Source organism: Scophthalmus maximus, chromosome 2 (genome assembly GCF_022379125.1).
Source record: "Scophthalmus maximus strain ysfricsl-2021 chromosome 2, ASM2237912v1, whole genome shotgun sequence".
Taxonomy (NCBI): domain Eukaryota; kingdom Metazoa; phylum Chordata; class Actinopteri; order Pleuronectiformes; family Scophthalmidae; genus Scophthalmus; species Scophthalmus maximus.
Window position 1 is genome coordinate 29446120 of NC_061516.1, and position 16019 is coordinate 29462138.

Consider the following 16019-nt stretch of genomic DNA (forward strand, 5'->3'; position numbering starts at 1 on the left):
GTTCAGCCTCCTACTCAGTGTGTCATTCCTTCTCTAAAGCAAAAGAGGAGTAGGGCCCCCCCCCCAAAAAATGGTTTCCATCCAAATATTTATATAGATAGATACAAATGCAATATACTTAGGCATCCTGCAGATGGCGACACTTCAGCACATTTTATACATTGGTATACATCTATAGATCTTATACATTGTGGTATTTTCATTTTGAAACCCCCCCCCCCCACCAAAAATAGTGCTGTTCAGTGCACAGTGAGTAACGTCCACTCTCCTTTGATCCACCATCAAATTGGACATGCTCCAATAAACTGAAAAAGTAAAGGAGGACATAGTTTTTTGTAATGATGTACAGTACACTGACAGAAAAGGCCCAGTGATCCTCTCTGAAACATTAGTGACAATCGTGATCCCACTGTTGTGCACTGAACACAGAGGTGTTTGTGTCCTGTGGCAGTGCACACTGAGTAACCTCCTTCCATCATCAGGGGATGTTTTTCCCCTTGATTCATCGGGAAATCCTGCCTGTTGGATTCCCTCCCGCTCGTTACTGACGAGCCTCTCGTACCCCCGTTCGTTTCCTGATTTCTTTTTTATTTTTCTCCCAGACATCCTCGCATTGTGTAAATGCTGAATATCTGGTATTGTGACCAGTCTCCGCAGACCCCCGGGCTGACAAGAGTTCAGGCATCACCACTTCCAGCAGCAGCAGCAGCAGTGGCCATATTATCTTTGTCAGCCCATGGCTGTTGCTAAGTAACTTGAAAATGTCTATGCCAGCTGTCAGCATCTCATGGTCACACTAATGGGTAGCATGGGTACATATTTGCAAATGACACTTTATCTTTTACAGCTGTTGTGTCAATACATAATTCAAGTTTAAATAGAATGTTTATATTTAATGTCTTAAGTTAAGTGATATAAAGCAATCAGGAGAATTGTATTTTCTGCCCAAATGCTGTGGTGTTAACAAAGAAGGAGGTATTTTAGGATATAATTACTAAACTACCAAGCCAGAGGATCCCCAGTGTCAACAAAAATCCAACCGGTTTTGCTGCTCTAATGTGTGACCCCTGAAGAAAAACCAATGGACAGATTGTTGTTGTTTTTTTTAAGTTGGACAGGAGGAGCAACCTCTAACTATAACCAGCAGTTTGCAACTGAACAAATCACACTGTGACAAGACTAAAAACAGAAGCACATAATCAGGTCTATAAACGGAAAAAGTACTGTGTGTTCAGTATGTAAAATGTTTATTTTTCCTTGAGTGAAAACTCAATTTCCATTTTTGACAACATTTGACACTAATGACATTGTAGAGTTCAGTCATCGGCAAACATTAAAAGCTGAATTTGCTGACATATCACTAATCTGCAGCCAGAAATATTGAGTCATGCCCCCCCCCCAAAAAAAAAAAATTGACAAGGCTTCTCTACAAGATAAGTCCACAGGATAAAGTTATAATTCATGACCCAGATGATACTGTACTCTGATGGTTTGAATTTGCAAGTACAACCAAAAGCAGTGTATTGATGGGGGTTTGTAGGCCCCTGAGGTTTTATCTTCAGTAAACTTCGGTACACTCAACAAAAAAAAAAAGATGTTGAGTTGTAAACTTTGAAAGCGTGACAGTGACAAGTACAAGATATAAGGTCAAGTTGACCACCGGCTCATTGGCTACCATGCTTTCTGGTGTTTACAACACTGTTCTTCTTCTTTGTTTTATGGCGCGCACCGCTCTCTACCGCCACCTATGGCCGCCACCTGTCACTACACTGTTTTCCTGATGGCGATCATCAGACCCTGTTCTGCTCGCAGTGTGAAAGTGGCCAATTCCCGGGTCTACGCGGTCATTTTGGTGTGACAGTGGTACATGTGTCAGTTGTGGCGGGGAGTACTGTTGGGATTTGGGTCTACACTGTGCAGAGCAGGGGAATCCAGGAGTTCGTCCTGGTGCACAGAGCATTCCCTGGTGACGCTGCACCTGCCGTTCACCAAGCTGGAAGTCGCCAGTAAAAAAAAGGGTTCGGGAAAAAAAAGTCGAGAAGTGCCGAACACGGAACGAACCACCCCCACCCCCCCCCTCCCTCCCCGGTCCTCCTCCTTCAGTCGTGGTGCAAGCAGCCATGTTGCCGCGAGCTTGTTCCGGTATCAGGGCAGGATCGTGCGCATAGACCTGCATTCGGGCGCAGCTCCTCGCCTCTCTGCCCCTGTCGCCCGTGGCGCGCGCACACACACACCTCCAAACAAGAGAACCCCCCGGTTACTGATTATGGATTTTACAACCTGATGATCCTCCCTTCAGTCGGCCGGTCACGGGAATAACAGCAGTCGCTGTACCGAGAGGACGATCTGGTATATCGCCACACTGCAGTGCAGCAGCAGCAGCAGCGGCGGCGGCGGCGGACGACCTTATTCCGATCACGCAACCGAAGGGAAGAAGCGCTGGTGATTTCCGTGGATTTCTGTGGAGTTCCGTGGGCTGCGCTGTGGCAGTCACCGCCGCCGCGGCCGCTGGAGGAGAAGCTAACTCGGCTAGCTCCGGCTCGGGAAGAAAGCAGTGAAGTCGCTAGCTTTATGGGCTAATATCGGCGAGCCACTCCGCTCGGCGCAGCGCATCAAGTCGCGTTTCTCCTCTGCCATGTGAGCATTTTTTTTCATGTTTTTTTTTTTACACACAGTGCTGCTTTTATAGTATTTCCCGGAGACCCTGCCCCTGGATGCCTCGCTGGGAACATTCAACAATAGTTTGTGTGCGAGTTGGGAAGGTCGAGAGCTCGCCGGGAATAACTTTGGCCTGAAAGTTTGTGAGAGCCCAGAGCTGGTTTCAGCCCCCCGGGGGAGAGACATCTCAGCCCCGCAGAAAAAGAAGATACAAGATAGACGGCGACATTGGGTTCACGAAAGCGACGCTGGATGTACATCTTTTTATTGTGGACTTCGGCGACAGTCGGGGCTCTCCGGAGACGCTAGCTAGCAACCTCGCAGGTTAGCATGCTAGCCACCTAACTGAACCTCAGCACAACCCATTGCCCAACTTTTTTTTTTTTTTGAACTAGCCCAAGTTGCTAGCTGGCTGAAAACGTCACCGCGGCAGGTTGTTTGCTCGCCGGCCCCCGATCGACGCCGACACGCGCTGATCGGAAACCGAACGTCTTCACACCCAGTGCGAAAGCCGAACAAGACGTTTCGCTTCACCTCGGGTGTTCTTCCCCCCCCCGTGTGTGTGTGTGCGCTTTGTTGACAAACATGGGACGTGCGCTCGCTGCTAGCTAGTGTCGAGCTAGCTGGCTAACTCGGCTAGCCGCGGATGCGGGATCCAACTTGTTGATTCACGGGTTCGTCTGTGGCGCTGCTAGCTGGCCAGGCGCTGAACATCTGTTTGGAACATTCACCCGCTGCCGTCCGCCACCCACGTTTTTAAATGCAAAATAGACACTGATGAGTCGTTCTTGTTTCGCTGCTCATTAACCCCCTTTTTTGGCAACCCCCCCTCTACCCCCCAAGTCTTTTTGAAAAAATGTCAACAAGGCCCCCGCTGGTGCAAGTCATTGAAAACTCGACCGGACAGGTAAGAAGTGCCTAATATGATTGTAAGATTTAGAAATTAAGATAATTCATATGTTTGTGTTCATTCATTTAAAATTAATTTAAAGTACATTTACAATGTTCACAGTTATTATTTACGTTCATTGTGTTGTATTATTTAAATGAGCTTCTTAAAGTGGATAAAATGATTTGCTGAATCTGCCTCTGTGCTTCATGCACACGTTTACCTCAGTCTAAGGCCTTCTAGCTTCTGATTGGTTAGTTCAGACATGTGATCAGGTGTAACCAGGAAGAAGGTAGTTGTTGTGGAACTGCTGAGGGGAGAACAGTAAAGAACTGCTTGAGAAAGATATCCGTCTCCATCCTGCTGTTTATCCGTACACAGAGTGATCCAACTACCCCACATCGAACCCTCACGTTACATAATTATTCTCCCTAAGTGATGTAAAACTTGAAATTCACCCATTCACACACCTGCTCGTGGAACTCATGGAAGAAGGCCTTGTTTGGCCTCTCTTCGCCTTTCCCCTGTCTCTGTTGTCTTCTGCCACACAGCAGTGATTCACCAGCTTGCCTACGCACTCGCACCGGATTCCCCCACTCCTTTGCAGAGTATGGGAGCGGATCTAGGCTCTTGTTTAGTCTGTGTCTCTGGGGCACGTCCTCCTGCTTGACTTCATCGAGGGGACCTGTTGCCAATAAGGAAAAACGCCCTGCCAGCCAGTGAATTCAATACGTTTGACAGTACAGAAAGGCTGGCAGCAATATGTTACTGTTGTACAATCGTGGGCCATAAGCCATTGGAAACATTGGCAATCCATTGTAAAACAAAATGTAGTCGTGTTTGAGAAGTTCTTATTTTCTAAATGAAGTTGGAGACCTGATATTCTGTCTGTTATAGATTTTAATATTGATTTGTAAACTGAAAATATGTACTGAGGATGTACATCGTTGACATATACGGTACATCATTACCGGGTGAGAATCACCTGCGTTTGATGTTTTTTTTGGAAGAGAATGTCGACATGTTGTGTTTGTACGGGACAGTCTTGACACGGGCACCTTAGGAAAACGCGAGATGTATTTTTTGTTAAGGACGAAGCTTCTGTGGCTGTGTGATCATATACTAGTTCAAAGTTTCAAAGTTGTTTTTTTTTACGTTGATATTAACTCGTAGGAAACACAACATATCATTCTGTGCGCAATTAATACAAAGCACATAGAGTTTAGATGTAGAATTGAAAGCAGACGTATTATATTGACTCTCACCATGTTAGGTTGGAACTTGTCATATATGGGTTCATGGGGGGGTCACTGACATTTGCAAACAACCTCCTTTGCACATAAAAACGACTGACCTAACCAGAGGCTGCAGGGCTCTTAAACAAACTGTTTCAAATTGCTGTCAATATCTATGTCAAAATTACTTTAAAAGATTTCCAGAGCAGGACATTAAGAATCAGCCAGCTTTTTCGTGTTTCCACTAACCATAGCATGTTTTAAGATTAAAAGAAACCCCGTGGCTGTGCATTGTAAATCATTATTCAAGGGCTGAATCAAAGTCCATTCTCTCATGTAGAGTCCGTCTTAATCCTTCAGACAGTTTTAATCTATCAATTGACCTTAATTATGGAGAAGCCACTTACGCGTAAATGAAAACCATTACACTTAATGGTCTATTTACTCATACTAAAAAGACCATCATTTGCATTTCTTGCGCAGCAGTTGACAAACATGTGATATTTATCTCTTGAATTGAAAGTCTCCCTCAAGCATTTAATACACAAATTTGTGTGGCTGCATTTTGACAGTAGCCTGTACGTGAAGGCAGTTTGTGAGTGTGAAACTTAACCCAACCATTTCTATATTTGTGTTGCTTGAGTATCTATGTGTCTGCGGTCATTGATTGCTTTAGCAGCTACAAAAAAAATGATGGTGTTTTAAGAAAAAATGATTGAGAGGAGGAGTGTTATCAAATGGTTTTTAAAACTGTCAACGAGTTTTGTACCTGGACCATGGAAATCCTCATCTAGGTGTGTAAAGGGTGGCTGTAAAGAAAAAACTGACTGCAGATCTGCTTTCGCCAGCCAATAGGAACACCTCTCGGTGTTGGAGACTAAAAGGTTCAAATATTTTGTCTGTCGTCAACACTGACGGAAGTTGTCTGTTGATACCATGATCTCACTGTGTGTGTGTGTGTGTGTGTGTGTGTGTGTGTGTGTGTGTGTGTGTGTGTGTGTGTGTGTGTGTGTGTGTGTGTGTGTGTGTGTGTGTGTGTGTGTGTGTGTGTGTGTGTGTGTGTGTGTGTGTGTGTGTGTGTGTGTGTGTGTGTGTGTGTGTGTGTGTCAATACTTCCATTAGAGTGAACAGGAAAGCAAATCAGGCTAGACTGGTATGTAGGAAGGTAGATGTAAGCAAATAAATAGCCACACATGGTGACACATACATGTTCTCACATGGCTACACCCTTACCTGAAAAAGAGATCAGAAACGATGGTGTTCATAAGATGAGTCTAACTGTAGCTTACGCACGCACGCACAGAGTCAGATCATGGTATCAACAGACAACTTCCAGGATTTTAAGTTTGATTTCATAGTTCAAGTTTTGTGGGTTTTCAACACATTGGTAAAACATGCACGCTTATACAAACAAATGAGTACTAACCTTCAGTATGAGCAGACTTCCTCATTGAATTCAATGAACCCACTGTGTTGGCCTCTGCGGAGGGCAGTGGCAAAGAAATACAGAAGTCTATCAAATAAAGGTAGACCCGGCTCTACTTTGGTCAGAGCACAGTGCAACATTATCCAACAGCACACTGCATTGGTCGATTAAATTGTCGCAATCTTGCATATCTGGCCAAGTACCTTGTGGTGTGTGGCATTGTGACAAGCCACACAAAGATGGAATTGAGATATACTGTCAAAGTTGAAAACCCAAGCTTATAAGAGTATAAACCAAAGTGCAGTGTCTTGATTACTAATTAATAACCCTCAAAGTGAACTTCCTGGTTGGCCCTCTGTGTGCACCCTTTAGCAATGCGCCTGTACCAACAAAGCCTTGTGTGTTTGTTTTTGTTTTTGCTTTATTGCTGTTTTTGGCCCGGATGGGCCTCTGCTCGTCCCACAGCATCCAGAGACGATTCAGGCAGGTCCTTAAGTGGGTTTGTAGGCAAAAGGTCATGGATGGATACGTCGGCACAAACGCAGTCTGTTTTAAAGGCCATGTATAGAAAGCCGTTGGTGTCGGGTCTCATGATACAGGACAAAATGGCACCGGACATGAGGATGGACTGAGCGGTGACAGGACTGCCTCTGGTCCTGCCGGAGAAAGTGTATATTTTGATCTGATTTCTCAGCTTGTAACTTTGAGAAGAGTGCATGACTGGAATGGACAAGCTATTTCTTTTTGATATTTTTCATCGAGTTAGCCCAATAATGATTCACTTGACCTGGAAAGTCAGCAAGCCCCTTTTACACATGACCAGCAAACTGAGCTGTAAGTCTGAGGGGGTTTGTCGAGTAAGTCACTGATCAAAACAGACCACCCCTCTGGCAGTGTGAACAGTTGCTGGGCACATATCACGAGAGTGCTGACAAATGTAGAGAAGTGATTTGTGACATCTCTCCGACGATGTGAAATGGCAGTTGCATTGAGTGGTCTTGTTCTGGCATGTTTCCATGTTGCACTGAGTTTGGTAATGGGTGTTTGTTTGAGGAACCTATTTGAATATGGCACTCTTATCGGTGTGACGGCGCTCTGAGAATCTTGAACTTGTACATAATCTAGTGATGAGTGTCAGAAATAAATTTATATTAAATTATTTCAGCGGAATTGTTCAAAAGGAAGTTCTGCATGTTGTTTTCTCTAGTTTGTGCTCTTTGTGCACGTCCCCAGACACGATCACTTGATTTTCTGATTTCCTGTTTTACAATGTTCCCTGTCTATTAATGTTAGCCACGTTTTCAGAGAAGACAACCGTAATGCAGTTAGAAATAGTGGCCTGCCTCTTTAATTGGTACTTCATCTTCTGTTTCACTGTTTGGGCTGGACCTGAGCGAGCTGGATCCCACTAATTTTGAGATGCGATGAATTTAAACTTTTAATTTGTCCTAGCGAGACGTTTTCTCACTGTTCAGGTCACGCAGGGAAAACGAGAAACTACATTTAGGAATTGATTTTAGCGTTTACAGTGGGTTAAGATATGCAGGACCCTGCATCCCGAAAGGAAATAAAACAAGCAGGAAAGGTGGGGATGAGTTTTGTGGGATTCTTGTGGAATTTGCTTATCTATTACATTTTATCGTAGACTTGAATGTATAAAGAGTGATGCATAGGAAATCACCACTAATAAATTTCAGATTTACGTAGCTGAAAAGTTTAGTAATAATTCAAGAGAATATTACCCCTGAAATGGCGTCAAGCAACATTCAAACAAAAGACAAAGTGCAAACAGTTTTGGGGGGGAAAAAGTGAGTGCAACTGAGTTACAGTTTCAGTTTGATGTATTTCACCTGACACCTTGGGAGTGTGGACGCCTGCTGGAGAAATTCCCAGCAAGGTGTCGAGCTGGAAATTCAATACAGATGAGATAGAAGCCCTGAATGTGTGAGAGCATTGACACAGGTATGTTGGTGAAGACATGTTTCAAAAAGAAAAAGAAAAAATATTATTCCAGTGTTCACCTTTTGCCTGTCCTTCAGTCAAGAATGAGTCATCTTGTAAGCGATCTATAGCACACATGCACGCGCACATGTACGCGTTGCTGTTACGCCCAGGAAACCATAAATTATGCCTCTCTCCTTACCAGACCAGTCACTAGGCAGATGGAACAGAAAGAAAGAAGCTAGCCAGGGCCCTAGCAACAGAGAACCGTCCTCTCTCGCTCTCTTCACACACACTTGTAGTCCCTCAATTTTCCTCACACAGAGAATCACAGTTAATTGTTAACTGGATTTGGAATTACATTTTGATTTAGCCAGTTCTGTTCGCCATTTACACCTGGAGTTCCAGTGGACACACAACGTTAGGACAAGCAGGTGCTACCTACCAACAATGCAGTGAAGGTGTGTGTGTGTGTGTGTGTGTGTGTGTGTGTGTGTGTGTGTGTGTGTGTGTGTGTGTGTGTGTGTGTGTGTGTGTGTGTGTGTGTGTGTGTGTGTGTGTGTGTGTGTGTGTGTGTGTGTGTGTGTGTGTGTGTGTGTGTGTGTGTGTGTGTGTGTGTGTGTGTCTGAGGGAGCAGGGCAGAACAGGCCTTTCCAGTTGAGCTGAGTAGTAGGTGTGGCAGTTAACTGTAGACCTGCGATTTGCAGGAGTTGACGTCATCCGGCGAAGGAGTGTGGATTTCTGTCACTACATCCATGTAATAGTCAATAGTCATTCGATTGTGAGTCCACTATCAGTACTTTGATTTGTTCCTGTGATCGAATGAGTATGGTTTTCATGTCTACAACAAGGAAAAATACATTAAGATTAATAACTACAAACCAAAATGATTTTTAAGGTTATGGTTTTTTTTATATCTTGTATAAAAAAACTGCTAGAATAAACACAAATCAGAACCAAACCTAAGTTAGAAGTGGCAACAGTATTGATTAATGTCTATAATCAATGTAAATGTTCAGAAAACTATTTTTCAAACGTTTAAACTGCCATCTGTTTTTACACCAAGTGCTGCGGCCAAGCAGTAATGCTGCTTATCATTCAAAACATATTTCCCAAGGATAAGACTGTGACTGTGTCAGAGCTGTTTGTTGTAGTGATTCTTACATTACAACTTGATTTGACCCACTTCAGTCTTTGGAACAAGTCAAGGGTAAAATGCATGTAGGCACCCGGACCTGATTCTGAGTTTTAAAAAAAAATTAAAAAATTTCCATGGTCCCTCTATCGCTCTTATCCTGCAGGATTAGCTGCATCCATTGGTGGAAACCTTCTGATCTCTGCTGAGTCACACTGATTCAGAAGTTCAATCAGAGGCGCAACACTGGGTTATTTGAGGTTCACATCACACCAGGGATAAACCAGCCACCGCAGTCAGGCTAATAATAATAATAATAAATGAACCTTGACATTCATGGAATTACAAAAAAGATCAAATATAGTTTCTGTCGGTAATGGTCGCCTAACTTAATTTAACACGGTTTTAAATGAGTATTTTCCACGTTTAAATTTTAAGGTTTGTATTTCTTGAATGGAATGAATGTTATTTCTACGATAAGACTTTCTTCTCTAGTTTTACCTAGTCCAATAAAGGCATAATGTATTTCATTTAATCTCAACTCCACTATTCCAGGGTTCCCACACAGGAAATTGTGTAGCCGAGGTGGTGCGCCACTCTGGTGTATCTCATCTCGTCATCAGTTAAGTCAGTAAATAACCTAAACAATAGAAAATATCATTTAACATCTGGTATTCACGTTGCAAAAGCACCTTCTGCTCTTCTTTTATGTTCTGAGCCTGTCATAGAGTTCACCCTGCACCATTTATGCTCGCATTTACGCATGTCGGTCATTTTTTAGATTTAAAATGTATAATTGTTAATGAACCTGACACATGTCTTTGAATTATGGGATGAAATCCATGCAGGCTTGAGGAGAATATGCAAAAATACACAAAGTTCCCAGCTGTTCAAACCCAGAGCCTTTTTGCTGTGACTCAACGCTGCTCACCACTGCATCACTGTGCCGCTTTCAGTAAAAACAGCACAGTGCAAATAGTATTCATTATACTTAAGTATTCATTAAATATCAGTTGAATAAATCATTTGAATTTCGCATCCGCAGCGCACTGAAATTTTGTCATATTTTTATTTATTTAATTTATTTCAAAGGAAGTGATGCACTGTACCAGATTATAGCTTTGAGTTAATTCACTTCTGTAGTTCTTTGAAAGGTTAGAACAGGACAATGACTGCACATGGCGCAAAGACAAATTGAGAGCTTTAACCTACAGAAGAACACACAAGGCACACCACAAAACTACGCACCAACATCGTATGCATCACACATTTATTTGGCCTTTTTTTTGCTGATGTCTGAAGTGTCAGAGAGGTGAAAGAGACCATCTAATCGGAGAACGTGAATGAAAGTTTTACCGAAGGATTGTATTGGCCGCAGTGGTCACAAATGCCAACTGTAACCGGATCCAAAACAGGAACGGATTATATGTGGTTCACATGTACTGTTCCCACTCAAAGAGCACCACAGCAGAACAAATGCAAGGAAGTGCTGTGCAATGTCTCCAAACTGTGGTAGCAACAGAGCAAAATGGAGCTAATTAATTAATTTGATTTGACACACACACACACACACACACACACACACACACACACACACACACACACACACACACACACACACACACACACACACACACCTTGGGAGTTGGGGTAATCCAGTTCAAGAGAACACACTCGCCGCTACATTCACAGCAAACTGTGACCCTACGTGACACCACCTTGTTAAAGTAAAGGGCCTCTCACAAACTTACTTGTGCGTGCGTGTGTGTGGTGGACTGTTTGAAGAGCTAGTATGCCTATACCAGCTATGTTGTATATTAGAAAACCGCAAAGTTTTTAGAAGAGGCCAGAGAAGAGCATGCAAGCATAGCCGGTGACCGGATTATGATAAATGACCTTTGTCTTGCAATGCACTGATGCTGAATCCGGTACACCTGGAAGCCCACGTCGACACTACAGTCGTAAAGATGTCCAGCGTTGTGTGCAGTTTCTGGTGGCCGACGACCCGCAAAGTGAAAGGGAAAGATAAGGGTTTGATTCAACTAGTAATTTTAAAATGTAGCAGTAGGTCACGTATTTTATCATTGACTGGAAACACAGGCGTAATAACATAGTTCTCACACTTAAGCTTTATTTCAGACACAGATGCGCATATATGATAATGTGTTACACATTTATAGTGAAGCATTTTTAAGTCTGATACCTGTTTTTAGGAAGTTTAGGTTGAACAAAAGAAAGAAACAAGGTCTAAAAATGTAACTCTTCTGATGTGGTGGAATTTGGTGAAGTAAAGCTATACATGTCAAGAAAGCATGGCAAAGGCATGATGTTAAGCAGTGCAAAAAAGGATTTGACAGATCAAGCAATCACTTATAGCCTGTATTACAATTTGTCATTACATTAGTTCCTCTTTTTTTTTACTTTGTCTGGCTCGGCCTTTGTAGAAATTGAGCTGAACTGAACGGAGGCTACATTTGTATTCAAATGTTCTCTCTCTACGTCGTATGTGTGTGACTGGTGAGTAAAAAGTGCTGTATTTGTTCATTTGATTTCCACCCTTTGCCAAATATGCATCCACGCAAAATTCTGTACACCTTTGTCTTGTTTAACTGGCGTCCCATCATGCGTTAAATTTGAAGAACAGTCAAACAGGTGCAGTGGAATTACTCCCAAACATTTAGCAGCTTTTTTAACTCATGTCCTTTTAATTTCCTCCTCATTGGAGTGGGTGCTTCAAATGAGCTCCTATGAAGTAATTCCCTTTTGGGGTTTTCTTGTAATTGGCTAGTAGTTCCTGTTAGCAGCTGTTGTTACAGCCATTTTATGTAATTACTGACTAGCGAGGCAAGTGTGACTTCTTAAAACTTAAAAGATCCAAGTTGGACCATCTTCAGATACGCCACTGTATGGTAAAATTAGGACTCTGCACCATGTATGCTCCTGTTTAAGGACAGCAAACTGTCTTTGTCACATATCTGGAAAACTCGTCTTGGCATTAAAGCGGAGTATAAATAGAAACATAAACATATGAATAGCAGGGTAGGAACAAGAATCATGGGAGGAGGGAGGGAGAGAGCAAGCCAGAGAAAATGAAAGAAGGATGAAAGAAATACAATCCAACATTCAGAGAGAGGGCAGGATTCAGCAAGCGACAAATCTCCATGGCAACACAGCCATCACGACCTAGAGTGTGTGTGTGTGTGTGTGTGTGTGTGTGTGTGTGTGTGTGTGCGTGTGCGTGTGTGCGCGTGTGTGTGTCCTCCCACCCACAAATTCAGTATAATGCAGCATCTTTTGTATGTGGTTGTGTTATTTATCCTGTTGGTTCTAGGATCGTTTTTCACATATCTTTGGAAGATGAGGAGAAATGAATGAAGGGAGATATCGACTGTAGATACTGGATTGGGTTCAATTGAGGTTGTGGATTGAATCTTTAAATGAGGATAATTTCATGGCAAATGAAATTTAATGTCTGTGGTATTTCCCTTGCATAAAGCCATTTCTGTTGCACTGCCTCGGTTTTACCATCTTTTAACTCAACACTGATGCTAGGATATCGGTGATGAGCAGTTTGATTAGGAAGAAAAGTACGCTTTTTTTAACCAGTTTGATCACCCTTTACATTAAGTCAAGCCAATTTGGACAGGATTAAATACCAAACAAGATTAACCCAGACAAGTGTAGCGAAGGAGAATCATGCTCTCATCAGCAACTTTTACCTTCACAGCATATTACAGTATTAATGTGGTTCATCATAGACGGCCATGTTGCATGTCATGTTGGTTATATGTAGACATCTTACAGGGACAATAATAAGATGACGTGTAGCGGATATTACAACAGCTCACAGGGTCTAGCTGACCTTACAGTTCTACTGGAAGTTCAGGACTCTAATTAGGACTAAATGGTTTGTCATCCATTAGGGTAATCAAAATTCGAGCTGATCTGATTAAATTCAGTAACAGCGCTGTGTAAAAATACATGTTAAAAAAAGCAGAGGACGGATCAAACCAGTATTTGGAACTGTAATAATTATTTTAGAGCTATGTCTTAATTAAATGGAGTCCTGTAGAGACATTTTTGGCTGGACTACAACAGCAGGGGGTCAGTCATATAAATGCAAATATCCCTGACTGACTGAGTGATAGGGTTGAGCATATGATGAAGTTTTGAGTAATATTGCTGACAGTTTGACAGACAGACAATCAAATGGCACGGAAAACTCTAGAACGGCACTCACTAGCGTGCATAACTCCGCTAAGGTCCAACCGCTACAGTCCCCGCATCAAATCGCACACACTCAAAGATATCGGCCCCATAAATATGCCAGATTTTTATGGTCAAGATCCATTCATTATTTCCTGGAAAATTGGTGAAAATGTCAACAAAAATGATTACATCTCGCAACGTTAAAGAAAGTGATCAAAAAAAATTCCTTGATACGCCCCTTTGTCTGGATCTGCGCTAAAATTGGGCAGCAACATAACTTCCTTGGCTGAGGTAATGCATTAGCATCTCATCCGTGTTGATATTCTGGTAAATCTGAAATATTTCCTTGTCGGTCAACTCTGATTAAAAACTCTGGACTCTGCTGTTGCACAGAGCAGACACTTTAAGTTCATAATTGGAGTATTAATAACTAGCCTTTAACAAATTTGCTTTCACAAGTTTACTTTACAAGATTTTTTAATGATCGTGGACACTGCTGCTGGTATGCATGAATTAATGAAATTGTTTTATTGTCCGTATAAAAAGAAGTACACAATGGGGTTTGAGGGCAAGTTTGGTAATTGGATGTGTGCTTGAACACCCTTTAACATTGGTAACACCTTCTACCACGATTACCTCATAAATTGGTTTGCAGCTCAGAACTTTGAATTTTTCATTCGGTTTGATATAGTTTTCCCTCAAGGTTACAAGGTTACTGTCTGCACCCAGTACTTCACGTTTCAGTCTCAAATGCCAAGACAGTGCAGTGCATAGGTGTCTGCTCCTTTCAGTGCTCTGTCGAGCCCTTCGTCAGAGTCTACAGTGACAAACTGAGGTTGACTTTGGACGGAGTAGTTAATTATTTAAGAGAAGGAACGCTGTGATTACATTTTATCGCTAACAGCAGGCTTAAAGAAACGAAACAATCTGCTTCTGCAAATTTATAGTAATGGCTGCCAGTCTGTTGGTTGCCACAGTTGGCAGAAAAGTTGCCACACTTTTCTTTGCGAAAACTGGAGTAATGATAGGTCTGCGTAACTATACCCCTTATTGCAGTACTTATAAGCAGGTACAAAAATGGTTTGACGTATTTTACGAAACACAGAATCAATTTGTTAATAAGTTTGGTGGCTCTTTTCCTTTTATGTCTGCTACCTAAAATAATTATTTCAGCTTCCCCCAAAAGGCCCAACAACTTAAACAATGGTCGATGAAAGTTAAAATACCATTTGTTATCATCTTATAAATCGTGTTGGCCAAATACTGTGTTTTTAATCTCACTTCTCGTTTTACCTCCCTGCTTCTGATGACGTCTTTGCCTGCGTTTGCCTATCTTGCGTTCGGGGTCCACTGTCTCGTGATAGTATTGTGCAGCACTCACTTTATGTGTGACCCCCCCTGTAGGGTTTTACTTTGTGCGCTGTGCTGTGTTAATTTCCATCTGGTTGTATCTGAGTGGCTTCCTCCCAGAACTCAGATTAGTAAAGGTCAGTGATAATGAGGCCCGAGTCAAAACACAACCAGTACTGCCTTGGATTAACATTACTGCTGTGTGTGTGTGTGTGTGTGTGTGTGTGTGTGTGTGTGTGTGTGTGTGTGTGTGTGTGTGTGTGTGTGTGTGTGTGTGTGTGTGTGTGTGTGTGTGTGTGTGTGTGTGTGTGTGTGTGTGTGTGTGTGTGTGTGTGTGTGTGTGTGTGTGTGTGTGTGTGTGTGTGTGTGTGTGTGTGTGTTTGCGCGCGTGTTTGCGCGCGTGTTTGCGCTGGTCATGTGCGCATGCTTGTGTTTGCAGTGGGGCAGTAAATGGCTCTCAGCTGCAAGCATCATGTCAGTTAGTTTTCACTTTGTGTGTGTGTGTTTTGGGAGGGGGTCTGAATTGTTGGGCCGGATATAAACACTATACTAATGGTCTCTCCACACGGTAGGCAACTTGCAAAAAAGGCCCGCCCCCGTGCAACAGGCTCGACGCACGGTAGCCAACGGCAGCCAGGTTCAGAGAAAATTGCGCTCTCCGCTCCATTGCGCTTGTGAATTATGTGTTGTTGGCGAAATTGGAAACAATTTGCTGGCAAAAATGTGATATCGTCACACCACCCGAGTTGACAACGTAATTAAATCAAATCAGATGATTTCTTTCCATGTTTGTGAAATCAGTTTTTAGATAGATAGAGAAATAACAGGGGGAAGGCCACAACGTACACAGTCATGTGATTTAGAATATTAGTGTTTGTATAGAGAATTTTGATTTCTGTACAGACAGTGACCTGCTAAACGACGAAACCTTTTTTGCTCAGTCTCACAGACTTCAGTGAGAGTGAGTTCAACTCATTCTACCACTGGTGTCTGAACATGTCCAATTCGATTCCTTTTGGTGCACACTGGAGCACTCGGTTACTTTGCTAAACTATGTGTGCTCGCAGTTCTAGTTTGGCATTCATGAGTCACAAGTAGCATCAGAGAGTAACGTGAGAACAAAACAATGATGTCACTTATTGTCCTCCAACGCTTCTATAATTATATCTGAGGGGA

At 42.6% G+C, this 16019-nt stretch overlaps 1 protein-coding gene across 16 annotated transcripts in view; it reads left to right on the forward strand.

Moving 5' to 3' along the window:
• Positions 1–2100: 2100 nt before the first annotated feature.
• Positions 2101–16019, forward strand: part of mark2b (MAP/microtubule affinity-regulating kinase 2b) — a 51015-nt gene continuing 37096 nt past the window's right edge. For 9 of the 16 annotated variants that reach the window (XM_035624316.2, XM_035624318.2, XM_035624328.2 and 6 more), the window contains exon 1: positions 2101–3565. In XM_035624316.2, coding sequence (XP_035480209.1) covers positions 3515–3565 — 51 coding nt within the window. In that variant the 5' untranslated portion in view covers positions 2101–3514. The remainder of the gene's footprint in view (positions 3566–16019) is intronic. The other 7 variants (XM_035624329.2, XM_035624320.2, XM_035624323.2 and 4 more) reach the window with 2 other exon arrangements.